This window comes from Bactrocera tryoni, chromosome 2 (assembly GCF_016617805.1).
Source record: "Bactrocera tryoni isolate S06 chromosome 2, CSIRO_BtryS06_freeze2, whole genome shotgun sequence".
Lineage (NCBI taxonomy): Eukaryota > Metazoa > Arthropoda > Insecta > Diptera > Tephritidae > Bactrocera > Bactrocera tryoni.
The window spans coordinates 28,952,985-28,971,635 of record NC_052500.1 but is presented as its reverse complement, the minus strand read 5'-3'; the positions used below and the strand labels follow the sequence as shown (position 1 = coordinate 28,971,635).

Sequence of the window (18,651 nt, the reverse complement as noted above, 5' to 3'; positions counted from 1 at the left end):
GCCAAACGATTAATGCTGTGTTTTACCTTGGTGTTATGAAGCGTCTTTTGTCACGCATTCGTCGTGCTCGACTACAATACCGTGAGGCAGTGTCCTGGCGCCTGTTGCACGATAATGCGCTGTGTCATCGGTCGACGCTGGTCACTGATTTTTTGACAAAAAACTCCATATTAACCATTAATCACTCACCCTACTCACCTGATCTGGCACCCTGTGATTTTTGTCTATTTGTAAAACTTCATTTGCCCTTGAAAGGACACTGGTTTCAGGACATTTCAGCTATCCAAAAGGCAAGAGCATTCCGCAAAATGACCTTAAACACTCATTTGAAATGCTAATTGACCGGGCTAAACGCTGTATCGAAGCACAAGGAAACTACTTTGAATAAAAAAATATAACTTTTAAAAAATATTAATTTTTTGTTGTTTTTTTTAACAGTTCTGTTTCTTTTGCGACATACCTTGTATGTCCGTTATCCTCTTTGTTAATAACCATTCAAGGTTTGGGTTCGGATGGATTCCAAGTATTATGTCGAATTTGTGATAAAGCTGAGCATTCACAGAGTCACTGGAAAACCGTTTCCGTGTTCCCTTCTTGCTTGCAGCTGCGGTAACTATTGTTATAAAGCAAGCACATTTTTAACGCATGTTCTCCAAAAGGCGAGTGTCAGTAGTTCTAAGCTGTAAATTTGTAAATGATTTTTCTGGACCTAGCTAGCAGGTCCATTGTTCTACTTCTGTCATATTTCGCCCATATTTGTTTTGTTATCATGCAGCTTGTTGTTATGTTCCAATTACTCTCTGCAATTTGATTACTTTTGCTCGTTCCTAGCGGGCATAGTACTGGCTACGCTTCGGACTCATCTAAATAGGCTCCTAACTTTGCCGACTCGTTCGCTTTTTTGTTGCCGAAAATGTTTCTGTGATCAGGAACCCAAATTATATCTAAGTGGAGTGATCATAAAGTCTTCCTGCAGTTGCTGACTACGTTGAAATTAATCTGTGGTGTCGACAAGGCAAGTAAAGCAGTCTGGTTGTACATATATATGGTTGCTTTCAGTATCTTCTCGCAATTATTCAATAGAACTTCACAGGCCTTCTCTACACCAAGTACTTCCGCTTAGAAGATGCTAACTGAGTTTGGTAGATAGATATAATTACTTGTAGAGGTTTCGAAATCATTGGAATATACTCCCGGCCCCACTTCTCAGTCCATTTTGTACCCATTGGTGTGGATAGAGGTTTTCCATTCGCGTCTAGAGAGAATCCTCAACTGAAAGTGTCCATTGATATGTAATCTTTGGAAAATATATTCTGATTTACTTATCTTTATATTTAACTTAAGATTTTGTTAGGATGTCGCTATACCCGTACTATTTCCAGCTCCATCCTCGTATTCGGAGTATACGATTCTATTGGCAGCTAATCCAATAGTATATTGAGCGCATCAGTCGGACAGCACTCGTGAAACGCATCAGTTCCATTTTACTGGTGTTAACATCTAGTATTTTATTCTCGGCGTATTGGTGTGACCTTCGTAGCGCTTTTTCCATAATCTCACTCATTGTGGAAGGAAGCATCACTGATCACATTAACGCTATTGCTTTCGCTCCTTCTCCATTGAGTTTAAAAAGTACTCAGTTCAGCGCCACCACTTATAAAAGCGCTAGAAGTACACCCCCTTGAGAAGTGCCTCTGTTTACACAATTAGATATTTATAAAATTTGGAAGTAAATATCGTTTTTAGGAGTTTTCGAGTTTATGTTAATTCCTTTTTAACTCTTATAGGTACCCGGTGATGGGCATTCCGTCAACTAAGCTACTACTAAGCACTTGAGTAATCATAAAACAACAAAATTTAGGTTCAAACACTACATATGCTTAGTATATTTGTGTTTGTGGTCTTGAATGTTAATGGGCGCATGAATTAGTGGCCATCAACAGATGTCCAACTGATGTATCATCACCGGAATATCTGTAAAACGCCATCGCCGCGGAGCACATCTTAGCTCTTAACATACTCATATGTGCGCATATGTATGTGTGTGCGTAATTTTGTAAAATAAAGTTAAACCCGTAAATCTTAATTATTTTAATTTGCGAATGCGTTGCATTACAATTTAGCGAAATAACCAATGTAATTTATATGTATGTATATATGTATATATGTGTGTGTGCAAGCATAATAGTTGGCATGCGATTTATGCATGCATAGTGTGCACTCCAGACAACTTACTTCTTTGCCGCCTTCGTTGCGCATGCGCAGTGACAACGCCGAATGAACAATTTAATTGCAACGCGTACATCAGCAATTTTCATGGCAGCACAGCATAAAAGTAACACAAACATATTTATAGGAGTTTTTATATGCCCCTGAGTACATATTAAAGTACAAATTTGCCCCATACTCACATATACAAGTATATTTATGTGTGTGATGTATATGCTGTGGATGAGTCAACTGACGCAGTCATTATTTTTTGTAATTTTTTCCGCCACTTGCCACATTCTTTACTTTGAGAAACGCTAGAGAATGCGAACATGAGAGTTTTTACTTCGAAGCTATTTCATACATACATACAAATATGCACATTTTAGCTGGTTAATATTGCGAAAACTCATGTAGTTATTATAGGGTCCGGCACTCGAAGTGATTAAAAAGCCCATGAATTCGGTTTGGAAAATTAAAAATAATTTTATTATTTTATTTTAAAGTACAAAATGTGTGAAAATAATCATAAATTCAGGTCCAATTCACTTTTGCTCAATATGGCCACCTTTTGCCTTAACTATGGCCTTGAGTTGGTCAGAAAACGAATCGCAAGCTGCCCGAATGTGACTTGCCGGTATTTTGTCCCAGTCACGGACAATGGCTTTCTTCAGCATCTCGAGACTGGTGTATTATTTTACTTCTGACCATCTCGAGACTGGTGTATTTTTTTACTTCTGACCTTGCTCTCCAAAATGGGCCAGAGAGAATAATCCATGGGTTTCGCATCTGGTGAATTCGAGAGCCATTGTGTGGTCGTAATGAAGTTCGGAACGTTGTTTTTCAGCCATTTTGGTTCACTCGCGCTTTGTGAGGCGGTGCTGCGTCTTGTTGAAATGTCCATGGTTTGCGACCGAAATGTTCGTTTGCCCACGGCTTCAAAGCGGCCTCCAGAACACTTTCCCGATGATATGTCGCATTTACTTTGGAGCCAGGCTCGATGAAAACAATTGGAGAGCGCCCATCTGCGGTGACAGCGGCCCAAGCCATTATTTGTGGCGGGTGCTGCCTTCTGGTGGCCAACCGATGACTTAGATTTCGTATGAACGGTCGGTCAAGTAAGCTCTGTCGTTTGTAGAGTTTACGAATTGCTCAATTGGAAAAATTTATTCGTCAGAAAACACAATGTTCGGAATTCGACCACTTTCGGCCAAGCTTCGGTGTGAGATCATGGACTGTTTGGAACTTGTAAGGCTTGATCTTGAGCTTATTATTCAATATGCGTCGGATGCTGCGGTCGGATATTTTCAGTTCTTTAGCCATTTGATTGGCACTTCGTCGAGGATTTCGCTCAAGTCGCTTCATCACTTTCCGAACCATCTCACGTGACGTTGCAGTCTTTTGATGACCACCTCCAATGCTACCAGTATCATTGTAACGAGTGATGGTGCGATAAACAAATATTTTATTCACATTAAGGTATTTGACCTCACGAACAATTGCTGGCTGTGATTTTCCAGCTAAATACTCGTATAAAGCAATAACATTGTTACGTTTGAATTCCATCGCTGATCACTTTTTTTTGCGTTCACTTTTGGCAAAACGCTTTTGTACACTTGTGAACAATACTCCGAACTGTCATTCAGCAAATTTATAAACAGCTGATTCCAGTGCGACAGCGCGAATGGTCTTCGAGTGCCGGACCCTGTGAAGCGTTTAACGCCTTACTGTCAGATTCATTAACAAATACAAAATACAAAAAAATTAAATTAATAATGCTTTCTTTTTCAAGAAGGCTATTATATAACATATTATTCATTAAAATGGCCAATGATTTATCTTAACTATAAGTATAAGGGTTTACCATCATGTTTAAAAAATATTTTCGGGCAAGTGACCGCCGCGGCTGATCTGAATGAATACCAGCCGAGTGGCGCAGACAAGCGATTTTGCTTAACCCCACAAAAAATTGTCCAGCAATTTGAAATAGCACGGTCTTGCAGGCAAAACTAGATATATCGAAACAATAAATATCGCTCAAAAATATCGATACATTGAAACAATTATATCGATATATTGATGTATCGATATTTTTTCGACAAAGCCTAGGCAAAACCACAGGCTTACGACGCGAGGTAATGCGCTCACCAAAAGTTCCAGACCAAAAATCAATTGCTTCGTTGGCTTTATGTTATGTACCGCTATCTTTGTAGGACAAAAGTTCGTCCACATCAACATTCTCCAATTCAGGCACGATGAACTCATTAACTGTAACATTTTATTTTTGAAAAAAGATGAATCAAAGATTACTTCTGTTCAAAGAACTACATATATGCTTTTTGAGAATGTAGCGGCGTCTTAATAATGGTTTGTGGATTAGCATCACTCCAAATGCGAAAAATGAACGTACCCATTCAACCAAGAGGGAGGTTCATCGCTGAATAATTTTCTTGTGAAATTCGGTATGGTAGTTATGATGTTATACTATGAATGGCAAAACAAACTGAGTATAAAAGTCTCAAGACCAACTTCGAAAAAAGTACTGCCTCATTGAAGAAACACGTTAAAACAGAACTGTTACAGATTTTCGAAGCCGATCTGCACGAGAACCTGGTCGTGAGGAAGATTGTTTTTGCTTAAAACTATCACAAATTCAAAAATCAAAAATATTTATTATTGCAATAAATGAATACAGGTAATGATTGAAGAACTAGTTACAACTTTGAGTTTAGCGACTTCCTTAAATAAAAGTAATTGTTACACTTCAGATTAGCTTAACAAGTCGAAGTTATTGAAATATCAAGAATATTAGCCTTGTAGGAGCCATGTGTAGAAGTTCACGCATGTGAGGAAAGTTCTCTGATTGTCATTTACTTGGGAGTGGCCAGAAACGATTCTTTTACATACGGCTTAAGCAGTTTACGGTTTCCGGTATTAAGCCAAGTATCCTCTGGGTCGTCAAAAAAACATCCGTTTGAAGGCGAACTAAAGGGAAAACTCTTCCCAGGTTGTATAGGTCCCAGCCATGTAAAAAATACCCCAAATAAAAAAGTTTAAACAGCCTCGGATGAGAGATCCGCATTTTGATGACGGCCACTATAACGTATTAACGTTTACGATTTAAGAACATGCAACTAGAATATCCAATCCCTTAATTGGAAAGGTGGCGGTGCCCAGCTGGTAGATGTCCTTGTGAGACTAAAGACATCAGCGCCGACCGAGAAGTGCGATTGACTGGAAAATGACTGAGACGAGTATGCTATTGTGGCTTTTAGTACAATGGCCATAAAAAGGAGCGCATTTTCGATGTGGAATTCGTAGAGGGAGAGAGATTCCGTAGCCGAATCCTGGATTTCATTTCGATGGATAATCGTCCAGCCCCAGTCCGCATCAAAGCATATGAGAGCTGCCCCCACCACGATATCAAAATCGTGCTTGGCACAACAGTCGGTAAATTCAGCTTCCACAAGAAAACATTCCCAAATGGATTGAGGCTGATCGATTACACCTTGGCCGAAATATTGTTATCAGGAGTACTAGATTCCAGCATAAAAAAATCATCAAGGTACCTGGCTGTCTCGGACTGTGGCACAGCATTTCAATCTCAAAAAGATTAAAAAAGAGAAAGGCAGGGGTAATGCTCGAAAATTCTACGAAAAGGCTCCTACTCTTGTAGGACCTCCAGAGGCGCTCTAGTGACTGATGCCTAGAGCATTCTGAAGTTATGGAGGGAACACTGCTCAAACTTTTTCTCTTGCTGAACAGCAGAGAGAGCATAACACCTAGAGATGGTGAGCCTGATTCTGGAATCGATGACGATGAAGCAGACATTCCATTGCTTGACAAAGAAGAAGTTCGAATAGCAATAAACCGTGTGAAGAACAGCAAAGTTGGGGGGCCAATGGATTACCACCAGAGCTATTCAAATACGGCGGCGATGAATATATATGCATAGATATATATAACACATAAATTGACCGAATCATCATAATTCACAAAAAAAAGTTAGAGTCGGAGAGACAAATTTTTTTCCGCAACTCGAAGTCTCTCTAACTCTAATTTTATTGTGGATCATGGTGATTGGAGTTAGAGTAGTTCATCTGTATATATAATTGTTTGGATTCCGATCTTCTGGTTGACGGTTAAGGTATTTCCCCGGCTTTGATTCTTGCAAGTTGCAAGTGTATAAACTGTTCGGTTGTACTCGATCTTACCCCTTCCTTATTTGTTATGTGTGTACTTTTCCTGATTATTTACGAACTCAATACAAAATGTGGATTGCCAATTTAACTTTTCCATTATATTGTTTTCATGATTAATGAAATCTTTACAACAAGGAGCGAACAGAGTCGCGGGTTTAGGCTAGTTTTGACATAAAAATTAACTCCTTAATATAAGTAAGTATTTTTATCAACGAAAGGATAGTCTAAAGTGCCTCTGATCCATAGATTTTTTAAACAACATCCTCAATGAGAATGCCATTCTTAATTTTCTCCTATATTATCAACGATCTTTAGCATTTCGTGCCACGTTACCTCCCTCATCACAGGAGCACTAATACGAGCAAGTGATGAGGTCACACGAGCAATTAAGGGAGTATTCTGGTGTAGACGCATGAATATTATTCATTTTTTAAACTAAGGTAAAAAAAAAAATTGAAATCATTTTTTCTATCCATTTTCTTATATGTTTTTTATTGACATTTTAATAATATAAAAAAAATTTCAAGAAAAAAAAAACAAAATTCGTCGAGTTACGGGCCGGTGGAGTGGAGGCTTCAAAAAAAACGGTGCATCCTGGTTGACGTGATTTCAACCCTTGTAGAGATCTAAAACACAAAAAACAAGAAGATTCTTCATTAGTAAGGATGTCGTTATCGGGTTGACCATTTTCAAAAAAAAAAAAAAAAAAAAAAAAATGGCGTCGACTTGAAAAAAAAAATTTTTTGACCCGATTTTTTCGACATTTTCGAATTTTTTAAAAATACTTCAAATCAAAATTTTTGGAAATCCAAGGCAGACACGATAGAGCATTGTATAAAGAAGATATATACCAAATTTCAAAGGAATCGGTTCAGTAGAACTTGAGATATCATGTCAACCACCTCAAAAAAAGTAGTTTCGAGAAAAACGCGTTTAAAGTTTAGGAGACAATTCTGGTGAACACGGACGCCACGTCACAAAATCGGCTGTATCTCCGAAAATAAGTCGAATTTTGAAAAATCCTTTCAAGGTCATATTTTCGAAAGTCTAAACTTTCAAAATATGCGATTTTCAAAATCCTAGACCAGAATACCCCCTTAAGTGTTTGTTTGAAACATATCAGATCTGCTCCAAACAATACAAAAACACAAAAGTTATAATTATTACGGAAATATGTATATTTATACAATATAATTAAAGCGTTCATGGAATTACTTTATTTTCGTGCAATAAATAAAATTATTCAAGTCAATTCAGCAATATTTGTTGCAAAGCTAAATTGTATAATTAATGCCACATGTAGTGGCAAGCGATTTTCATGGAGGCAATATTTAATTTATTTGCGCACTAGGAGGAATTCTAAATTAAAAATGAATGTTGACATTAATTAACTGCATCATTCATCACCTAATTCCAAATACCTTATAAACAATTTAAATAAATTTAATAAACAGCCATTGCTGGCCTGCTTTACTGCCTAAAACTGTGCTATGAAATTGCTTATACAGCATCCTTGTGAATGCGTTAGTAGCAAGTAATAGCATTTATTATACTTGTATGTGTATAAGAGAGCTGTAATTGTGGTTGAATGCGACATCACTTGATTTTGCGATGCATTCGTAGGTGCTTCCCTTTGCCTTGTGATTTATAATAATTGTGTGATATGTTTGTAGAGATTTGCCTTACGTTTTATAGTACTAATATATTGACAGTGTGCGCCAAAATCCACAATGCTGTTGAATTACAAGTTGGGTTTACAAATCCAGGCAATACCTTGTTCTGAAATGTGAAATATGAGTCATTTAACAACAATATTCACTAAATCAGGCATGAAAAAGTCAATAATCATGGTTCAATAGCGTTATTTTAGTCTAGAATTTTGAAAAAATCGATTTTTTTGCATATTCTTAAGGACTGGACCTTTAAGAATATATTCCCCAAAGGAATTTTTAAAATTCCTATTATTTACCGACTTATAGCTATTTTAGTGACGCAGCGTGCAAACCGGCTCCAGTTAGACTCAAATCTTTAATCGCGGTTTTCTCGAAACTACTATTTTCAACACTTCTGACATGATTTCTCAAGTTCTAACTAACCGATTAACTTGAAATTTGGTGTGGACCTTCTTTATATATTTCTCTATGGTTGGAACTAGGATTATTAAAAAATTTTGATTTTTACTATTTTTAAAAAATTTTGATTTTTACTATTTTCAAAAAATTTTGATCTTTGCCAAAAAACGGGCAAAAAATGCAAACAGTCGCCATATACTGAAACATTTTTTTTTTTATTTATCCTAGTAGGCATTTAGATAGCGGCATTTGTACTGATTAAATTTTTTTTTTTTTCACATCGCCCAAAGTGTTGTAATCGTGTCAGGAAGGGCGCACCCTTATTTTCAACCCCCGCCACGCCACCACGCCGCAATTAAATAAGTAAATTTTTTTCTTTTATTTTTTTTTTTTATTTTTTTTTTGTATTCTTAAAATATCAAAATAAAATATTGGATAGTAAAAATGTTCTTAGCTTTTTCTTTATTGGACTTTAAAAAATGCCTTTAAATAGCATTTCTAGACTAGAATAACATTATGGCCGGCTTCATTTTTGAAGAAATATCGATAAATGATGCGCTTTGCCTGTAGAGCACACCAAACAGTCCCTTTTTGAGCATGCAACGGGGGCTCAACAATGCCTTGAGGATTATAATTACTCCAAAAAAACCAATAATGAACTTCAGCGCTAAATAAAATTTTCTTGTGAATCGGTTATCATCTCGTTTTTTGCTCATTCACCAAATGTGCGACGTGCTTGATGGTTTTTTGATTTAATTTCTTGCACGAATTGGATTTTGTAAGCTCGCAAACCAAGATGCTACCGCAAAATCTTCCATAAATTGGATGGACATCGTTCCAATAGTTGCGCGCAATGGCTAATGGACTTTTTTGAAAATTCTTCGATACTCTGCTCCTCAGCAGCAATAGCATCTTCGTGTGATTATGTAGACTGACAAATTGCAAATAACAGGTGGAAAAACATCACAAAATGCAAACAATTATGGCCAACATATGACAGGAAAAGAACCAACTACTTACTAAATAGGTCAAGGAAAAGTATTTACAGAGTAACAGCTACCACTACGGGGCACTGGCCATTTGGGGAACACGCATCCAAAATGGGTATGCCCTACAACGACATCTGCTGTGGCTGCGGAGTAGCAGGGAACAAGGAAACAATCTTCCACTTTCTCTGCGAATGCCCAGCCCAAGCACAGATCCGACACAAAACACTTGGAATCCATCTAGCACCAAACCTTGAATGGATTTCCACTAAAAGCATATCGGACATAAGTAGTTTCTTCGAAACTTCAAAATGGTTTGAAAGAGAAGGTGAAACGTAATAGCAGATACAGGAGGTTCTACGAACAGTGCATCAAAATGGCACATCAAGTGTTAATTGAGTCCGATAGGATATGTATAGAGACATCTCCCGACCCAGTCGCACCATACGATATAAAGTCAAACACCGTGATAAGGAATAGTGGTGAGTGACTTTTCTGAATCGCTGTCATCCTTTTCTTTTAAAGAGTAACATTATCAGTTAGTTTTGTTGATATACAAAGATATGATGGATATAAACGATGAAAGCACACAGCGAGCGTAGAGATATAATTTTTTTGGCGGGATGTTTCAACGAGGTCAGTCGTTCTCTATATGCAAGTAAGAAGATATTAGGGGTTATATGGGGTTTACCAACTGGCTTCATGTATTGGTGTTACACATCGGTATTCAAGTCAATATTACTAACGGTGCCTTGTTGCTGTGAACCACTGGCCTAAGAACTCATAACTTACATACAAACGAATAAAACATGACTAATTGACTGGGAGCCGGAATCTATTGTTCAGAGATGGGTCTTTGGCGACCCTTTAAGTTTCCGGAACATGCAGTATCTTCCAAGCTGAAGTTTTTGTGTTCAGGAAAGCGGAAGAGTAGCTAAAATCCCAGGATACTACAATTAAGGCAATAATCTCACATTGCAATACATCAGAAAATGTCTTTAGTAGCAGAGAGGCAGTAGCTGTAATGGCTGCCGGAAAGCGGCTGCATATACACAGGATTTCAGGCCAGAATGTAAATTGATAATACCGCAAAAAGAGCTATCCGTCTGGCTACCGAACCAGTACAGGAAAGTCACTTAAAAATATAACTAATAAAATTGTAGGTTCGGCTATAACCGTTTAAGAGGTGTCTTCGCCATTAAAGAAGAAGAATAAAGGAATTTTCCAAACGGCTGATAGACGGATCAGTGCGAAATGGAATGCCTTAGAGACATGCAGTTCCCGAAGGACTGCAGAATGATTTTGATTTAATGACAGGTCACAACTTACTGGTATCAAATGCGAGCCGGATGGACATTACTGACGATAATACATGTAGGAACTGCGGGAAGTCGACATGAGAGACACGTTGAAACACCTCTTATATATCTGTTGGGCCTTATCTCGAACTCTTCTTAAAAATTTGTGAGCTTTTCAGTTCAAGAGACTAGACGAAGTATGGAAATTAGATATCAAATCGTTCTTAAAGTTCGAGTTAAACACATACTGTGTCTGCCTTATTAATGACAAGTATGGCGTGTTAGCCGGCCAATATAACCTAACCTAACTTATTAGCGAAAAAAGCGATGCATCTTAAACAGCAAATTCTTTTGTGAGAATTAGTCAAGGGTATGAATTGATTTCTCTTATTATAGAGAGCGCTTGAGCTTGACTGCTCATGTGCTGTTAAAGCATTCACAAACAGTTAGGTTTAATTCCAGTCTAATCAAATTATTACCGAACCTACTGAGTTGGTTTTTGTCTCCACTAGCTAACATTTAAACCATACTTTTTCAGGTATGAATCTCTATATTGTCTCATGAGAGATCATAAAGATTGCAGCTGCAGCTAAAAGATAAAGTGTTTGATGGTCAAAACCCTAAAATTCATTTAGCCCTTGATACGAATAGTCAACCAATTGAGTTTTAGATGTGTAGCAAATTTGCCAAGCTACGACAATCATCAAAGCGTCAAATATTTGTCACCATTTTTTCGAGTTATATTTCCACATTTCCATTGCATTTTCATGTCCTAAGCCTTCCTTTAATTTTCGTTTCCCATTAATACCAAATTTGAATAATAAACAATTGCTGTATTTGCATTTGATATTTGCAGAAATCCTTGACGGCGAGCCGTTGAACGCCTAGAGGTATGCAACACGCACTGCAACTACTGCCACAAATACATATGAAAAATAATAATGTCGGACTTAATGAATTTGTCTTTTGAATATATGTATTGAAGTGATTTTATGACACGTTGTGATTAAACATACAACTCTTGTATTTATGGGTGTATAAAGTTGCCAAAGGCCGTAGGCTTTATGACATGTACGTCCGCACTGACAGACCAAGATCGACATACGAGTATAGTATTGTGCAAGATACTTGAGGTAAATATCTTCACACACAACAACAATTATCTTAAGGAGCGTTCAGTCTCTTTCTTCAATATGCAGATGTGTGTGTTTGTGCGCTGACTCACACACTCACACATAAATATGCATGAGCATTGTATTCATATTAATCCGCAATCAAAAGAGAGCCTTCAACTAACTTTGTGCTGAGCATTCGCCCCAAGTACTCGTCGCATAAAAGCTGTAAGGCGATATTAAATGAAATAGTATTTGTGTCAAATGCAAATGCAACTTTGCTTAAGTCTGACAAAGCATTTATTTGCATATATCACAGGCGTGTGTGCATGTGTGAGTGGTGTCGTGTTGTCGCTTTTATTCATGGCAAGCATATTTCTGTTTATTTATGTAGCTTTCGCTCATTCTGCTATGCCAAATATTTAATATTCAGAGAATGCTTTGACTAAAATGCATTTCGTGCATAAATTGCCAGTAGAAAATGCGTTGGTTTCATATCGGAAAGCATACAGAATCTTCCAAATATGATGAAGGCACAGTAACGGAAATGCACCTCTTCTTGTGTTTTCGAACTATTGTATGTACATATGTTCATTACATATCCACTTCTAATGTATCTGCATATCTAACAATAAGAAACACAAAGATCTGACTTCTTACTCCAAGTTCATCAGATTGGAAGCGAGTCGGTTTTCTATTGTACTCTTGCGTTCTAGCGCTTGGCCTATGATCCTTAAGTGAGCTCTGAAAGCGCTGGTCAGCAATCAGAGCTTGTGCGACTAGAGCTTAATCCTAGAGTGAACCGTAAGAGCACCTATGAAACCCTGGCTCTTAGCTAAGTGAATCTCGCCGCAATTGTAGGTATACTAACTGGAGACTCCCAAAAAGTTCATACGTATTTTTTCAGACCCTCTCTGCCACAGCTGTATGGTGGAAAACTAGGTGGAATCATCTTGTCACTTGACCTCTATTGCCCAGCTCTTGCCGAACTGACATTGAATTATCTCAGACATTGAGATATCGACAGACACACCTTTGGAAATTGACCTAACGAAGCCGTCTCAAACTCTTACCCCAAACTTTAGTTCATGGAATCAAATCTAGATTTCCCGACGGTCAACCAACCGTAGCTATGAAACCAAATATATTATTTTTAAGCTACTTTTAAGCTATCTTGTGTGCTGGAGCAGATTCAATGCTCTCCACGAAGTAAGTATTATTTAACTGGTTTACTATGTCTTCTACAACGTCCTTTAGACACAGTTTTAAACCCCCTTTTTCACTGTGTAACGTCTTTACAAAAGACTCCCACCAAACCATTGTAACAGCTGGAGCCATCCAGTCCATGTTGAAACCCTGGAATGAGATTTTGGTTTCTGTGAAAATTGTGCTAGGATTTTGGCGTTCTTAATTCATTAAAAACTTCTTCAAAAGTTCAAAGCCGTTCACCACGTATCACTGTGAAACCGTTTGCGGCTGTTGAGCATAATTTTTTTGCGAATTTGTCTGACTGTATCTATTGTAAACTTTGTAACAAAATTAGTAATGCAAGAGTAAGTATAAGAGCCGCATAGGGTCTTAATGGAATCCAGTTTAGAATAAAATCAATCCCAGGTGATGTTTTTATATCTTCGTTGGTGAGTTATTACTTTGGCTGCAAAACATATATTATATGGGTTAAAATTTCATTGGAAACTAGGCGGGTTTGTGATCAAAATCTTATTGGATTTCCACATCTGATTATTTTAATACAGTGGGCAAAAAATAGTGAGACTTTTAATTTACAATGAGTGGTACCAAAATCACTCAATCTTTTCAAAAATCAGCGTTGCGTTACCGTCTGCCAAACAATGCTTTCCGACTATCAGGATTTCAGGAAACATAATTTTACTGACGATGAGGCTTGAATCTATGCTTACGACTGAGAAACAGACGATCAATCGGCCGAAGATCGTAGCAAAGGTATGCCGATGCCCAAAAAACTACGTCAGAACATGTCAAAAATCGAGGTTATGTTGACACCTTTCTTCGATTAACGAAGTGTGGAGCACTCTGAACTCTCTCCGACCGGTCAAACTGTAAACAAAGAATACTATTTGAGTGTTATGCGACGTTTGCGCGAAGTTATTGGTAAAATGGCCGGAATTCTGAACCGACAACTTTTGGTTTCTACACCACGATAATGCCCCGTTGCATACTGCATTGATTCTCGGTAAGTTTTGCGCCATGTGACTTTTGATGTTCTGCAACCTCAAACGATCGCTCCGGGGGGAACCGTTTTGAGTCCATTATATTTGCGATTATACAAATCATTCCAAATAGGGTTCAACATAGAAAAAGAAAATATTAGATTATTGTACATATGTCACATCAATTCAATAAAATTTTATAAACTATTTAGGAAATGGAAATTCTATATTAAAACAGTAATACCGGTAAAACTTTTGAATATATCATAAATTGATTGAGTTGCCGATTTTTAATTCCTGCCAGATGGAAGATACAACATTCTAGATAGTTTTAACATAACTTAGTTCTAGAAAAGCAAAGGAGTCTTTAAGATAACATTGTGATCTTTTCGCAAAATGGCGTACGTAAAGATTTTTCTTTGCACCGCATGTGTGCTGATTGAGCAATATCCGCTTGGATCTACTCCAACTTGATTCTCCATCCGAATCAAAGGAATCTTAGAATCGCAAGAGTGTTGATATTTAACCAGCGCTGCCCGAACTCACACAAAGTTTAGTGCAATGTTCGATCTCTAGAGCACAACGGAAACCTGACTCGTTTCTAATCTGATGATTCGACAGGATTGCGACAAGTTTCCAAGTGTTTTTCTTTGAGGCTAAGCAAACCTGTTTACAGTTCACTCTCTATCGGAGCGAATACTCGATTCCACTGTGGTCAGTTTCTCGTTATCTCATTAATTGTTCTCCTTTCCAGAGGCTTCAAGGACGTCTCACTAGTGTGGAACATTTAAAATAGCTGAAGAAGTTGAAATTAATAATGATGAGCCCCTACTTTCGTAATAAGAAATTTAACTGCATAAGAAATTCCAATGGGGATGTCTTCCGATATACATAGGTACATACATATGTATGCGTACATTACTCGCAGTAGATAACACTAAAAACCAATAACATATTGTAAAAAAAAACATCAACCAAGAATATGCTATGGAGGTATGGTAATACACTATTTTTGTGGATTGAAAATAAACTAAATTTTTCTTCTTTATTTTTGAAGCTACATGTGGCAGTACCTAAAAAACTAACATGTGTAAATATATTTGCATATAAAAATATTATGCAGCCCTTAGAATGCACGCTGTCACATGTCTGTGTAGAAAGAATTGCCGCAGAAATGAGTTCCATTGTTAAAATGGTTGAATATTTGTGGGAAAGCTTTTAGTTCTCGCCTTGACTTCTCGACGATGCAACCCAAATGGGTGCGCTAAATTTATCCTTAGCGGTTAACTAACCATGACCTGGATTTGCATACGTCACACCACACAGCAGAGCATACGCTAAAGTACACTCAAACATAGGCACACACGGATATTGTTATGAAGGATGTTGTTATGTACCCGATATACACGTATGTCAATATTGGAAGTTCATTCCAAACAGTTTAACAGTTGACTATACCTTTGCTCTAGTTAGCTATAAACATATGTACTCGTATATTTGTATGAACTGTAATTGGCACAAATGTAAGATTGTGATGCGGTTAGGTCACTACACCCTGGCAAGCGCAAATGAAACATGGTAACTAATCAGAGAGAACAATGATCGCATTGTGAGTGATGACAAATCACTCTATGTGATTAACGACTTTTTCGCATTTGAACCGAAGGATGTTTAAAGGGATCAGATTTAGTTTCAACACGAATGTGCTACATGAGAATATACTACAATTATGGAGGGAAGACTTCTCCGGCTTACTGAATTTCAGCGAAACATAACACTAGGTTATGGTGAACCCGATTCCCCAATCGATGACGATAGAGCGGACTTTCCATTGACCGATCATGAAGAAGTTGGAATAGCAATTACAACAAAGCAGCGGAGGATTGCCGGCCGAGCTATTCAAATACGACAGCGAATCGGCTTCTTCGTACCATATGGTCGGACGAAAGCATTCCCAACGATTGGAATTTAAATGTAATCTGCCCAATCCACAAAAAGGGAGACCTCACAATCTGCGCCAACTACCGTGGGATAAACCTCCTCAACATCGCGTATAAGGTTCTATCGAGCGTTTTGTGTGAAATATTATAGCCCACCGTCAGCAAACTGATTGGACCAACTGACCAGATATTCACCGAATGTTGGAAAAGACCTGTAAAAAAATCGACACGCATCACCTCTTCGTCGATTTCAAAGCTGCTTTTGACATCATGAAAAGGGCTACCTTTATGCCGCTGAGTCTGAACTTGGTATCCCCGCAAAGCGAATACGGCTGTATAAACTGACGTTGAGCAACGTCAGGATCGGGAAGGACCTGTCCGAGTCGTTCGATACTAAACGAGGTTTCAGATAAGGCAACTCCCCATCGTGTGATATCTCCAATCTACTCCTGGAGGAAATAATTCGAGCTGCAGAACCAAATAGAGAAGGTACCATCTTCTATGAGATTGTACAGCTGTTGGCGTACGCCGATGATATTGATATCATTGGCCTCAACAACCGCGCCGTTAGTTCTGCTTTCGGAAGCACAGCAAATGAGTCTGCTAGTGAACGAGGGAAATACGGAATATCTCCTGTCATCAAACGAACAGTCGTCGCTTTGTCGTCGACTTGGCTTCCACGTCACTGTTGACAGTCATAACTTCGAAGTCGTAGAAAATTTCGTCTACCTTGAAACAGTCATTAACACCAACAACAAAGCCAGCCTCGAAATCCAATGCAGAATAACTCTTGCCAACTTGTTTGGACAGAGTAGGCACCCTTTATTTTATTTAAATGTGAACATTCAAGAACATTTAAAGATCATTGATCAAGCGTCGAAGAAGTTTTCAACTTTTTTTAACTCTGTCGAAACGTTAAAGAACGATAAACATCTGCATGTAAACTGAAAGTCACTCTTATTCGTAAATTAGTCGTTATCAAATTCATGTGTCTGTACGGTATATATGAACGTTAATCCTTAACTCGCTTTCTTCTGCTTTCGTTACAACTACAATACGAAAGAACCCACAAGCATACGCTTTAAGTTAGCACGTCAGACCAGTTTTGGTTTCAGTCTTTGTATTGCGCTGTATCCAGACGTTTGTGGCGAGCAAAATGACGGTTCGCTGGCCAATAATTCTTTCAATAATCTGCACGCAGGTGAGTACGAGGCTTGAGTAAAACGTTTGCTCTTTGTTTGTGAAGTAATCCCTCTACTACCTTCATTTGTACAGCTCCACCTCTCTGCCGGCTCTCAAACCGCTCAGCCAGCCAATCCAGAGTTACAAGCGTTCATCCAGCGCGTCGAACGTCTCGTACTCAACACAACTGATCGTGCGCTGATCGTCACCCAAAATGTCTACCACAACCTAAGCAAAGAGATGCCGCCAACACTGTTGGAAGCCACCAATCAAACGATGCAGCAGTATATTGCGCAGGTACAGGAAACGTTAGATGGCACTTCGTACACGAACTTCACATTGAAGCGTAAATTGCTGCGCCAATTCAAAGTGAACAATTTGCAAATTGAATTGCTGCGCCGCCAATTGGAACCCCTACAACCGGAATTCAACTTTCAACTAATCTCAGACGAATTCTACAAGTCCAAGACGAATGTCACGGAGTTTGACAACTTGTATTTGAGTTTCATGGACGAGTTCGCGGCCGCGTCTCAGCAGTTGTGGGATACGCTGTCTGAAACCACCGTTGAGGAGCAGCAGGAGCTGCTGGAGTTGCTTGATGAGATTTCCAAGGAAGAGCAATTGCGTGAGAAGGATAAATTGTATGATGAGTTTATTGCCATGTATCTATTTAAGATAGAAGAGAATGAGCAGGAGGCTAAGGAATTATATTGAATGCGAATGGAATTATTATAAATACACAAGGCTGTTTTTGTTTTATTGTATTGGTTTGAAATTTGAAATTTTTTTTCGAGTTTCGGTACCGTAAAGTCCCGTGAATATATTCACATATTTATTACTTTTTGGTACATCTGAATTCAACCATATTTATGTATACCCTGAACTGAATATATTAAGTTTATCATGAAGTTTCTAATACTCAGAAGGGAAGATAGGAGATCCTACAAAGTTAATATCTTCTTCTTAATTAAAGAAAGTTAATATATGTATACTATAGTCATGTCTGTAATTAGCCCCTCAGTTTTTGAGCATTCGCTCTGAAATTTTATTTAAGTCCTTTCCAAGAAGCTGCTCATCGGACCACTATAGCACATGGCTATCATCCGATCCGATCAGCCTGGTCAACATCAAGTCCTTGTGTAGTGAACTTATTTATTTAACAAAATATCTTCACGAAATTCGGCACAGATTATTCTCCGAGGAAGTGCTATAATCTTCGAAAAACTGTTCAGACTTGATCTTTTTAGTTTAGAGCTACCGCACAATCTGACCGAGGATAATCAAGGTAATCTGTTCACATACTTTTATGCAATGCATTGTTTCACACATCGGCCAGAAGAGTTTTGAAAATCAGGGTAGCGGTTTAAAGTGTCGCCAGAATTAGACGACTTCACTTCTACTAGTTCGCAGGGTACAAAGACTTCGAAGGCAATAAGATAGTGAACGAGATTTCTAAAAGTAG

At 38.1% G+C, this 18,651-nt stretch overlaps 1 protein-coding gene across 1 annotated transcript; it reads left to right on the top strand.

Annotated features, from left to right (window-relative positions):
* Positions 1 to 17,163: 17,163 nt before the first annotated feature.
* On the top strand, positions 17,164 to 17,903 carry LOC120767739. Its single transcript, XM_040093949.1, has 2 exons — positions 17,164 to 17,208; positions 17,283 to 17,903. Exons 1-2 carry the CDS (start codon positions 17,164 to 17,166, stop codon positions 17,901 to 17,903), a joined length of 666 nt encoding a protein of 221 aa, XP_039949883.1.
* Positions 17,904 to 18,651: the final 748 nt, after the last annotated feature.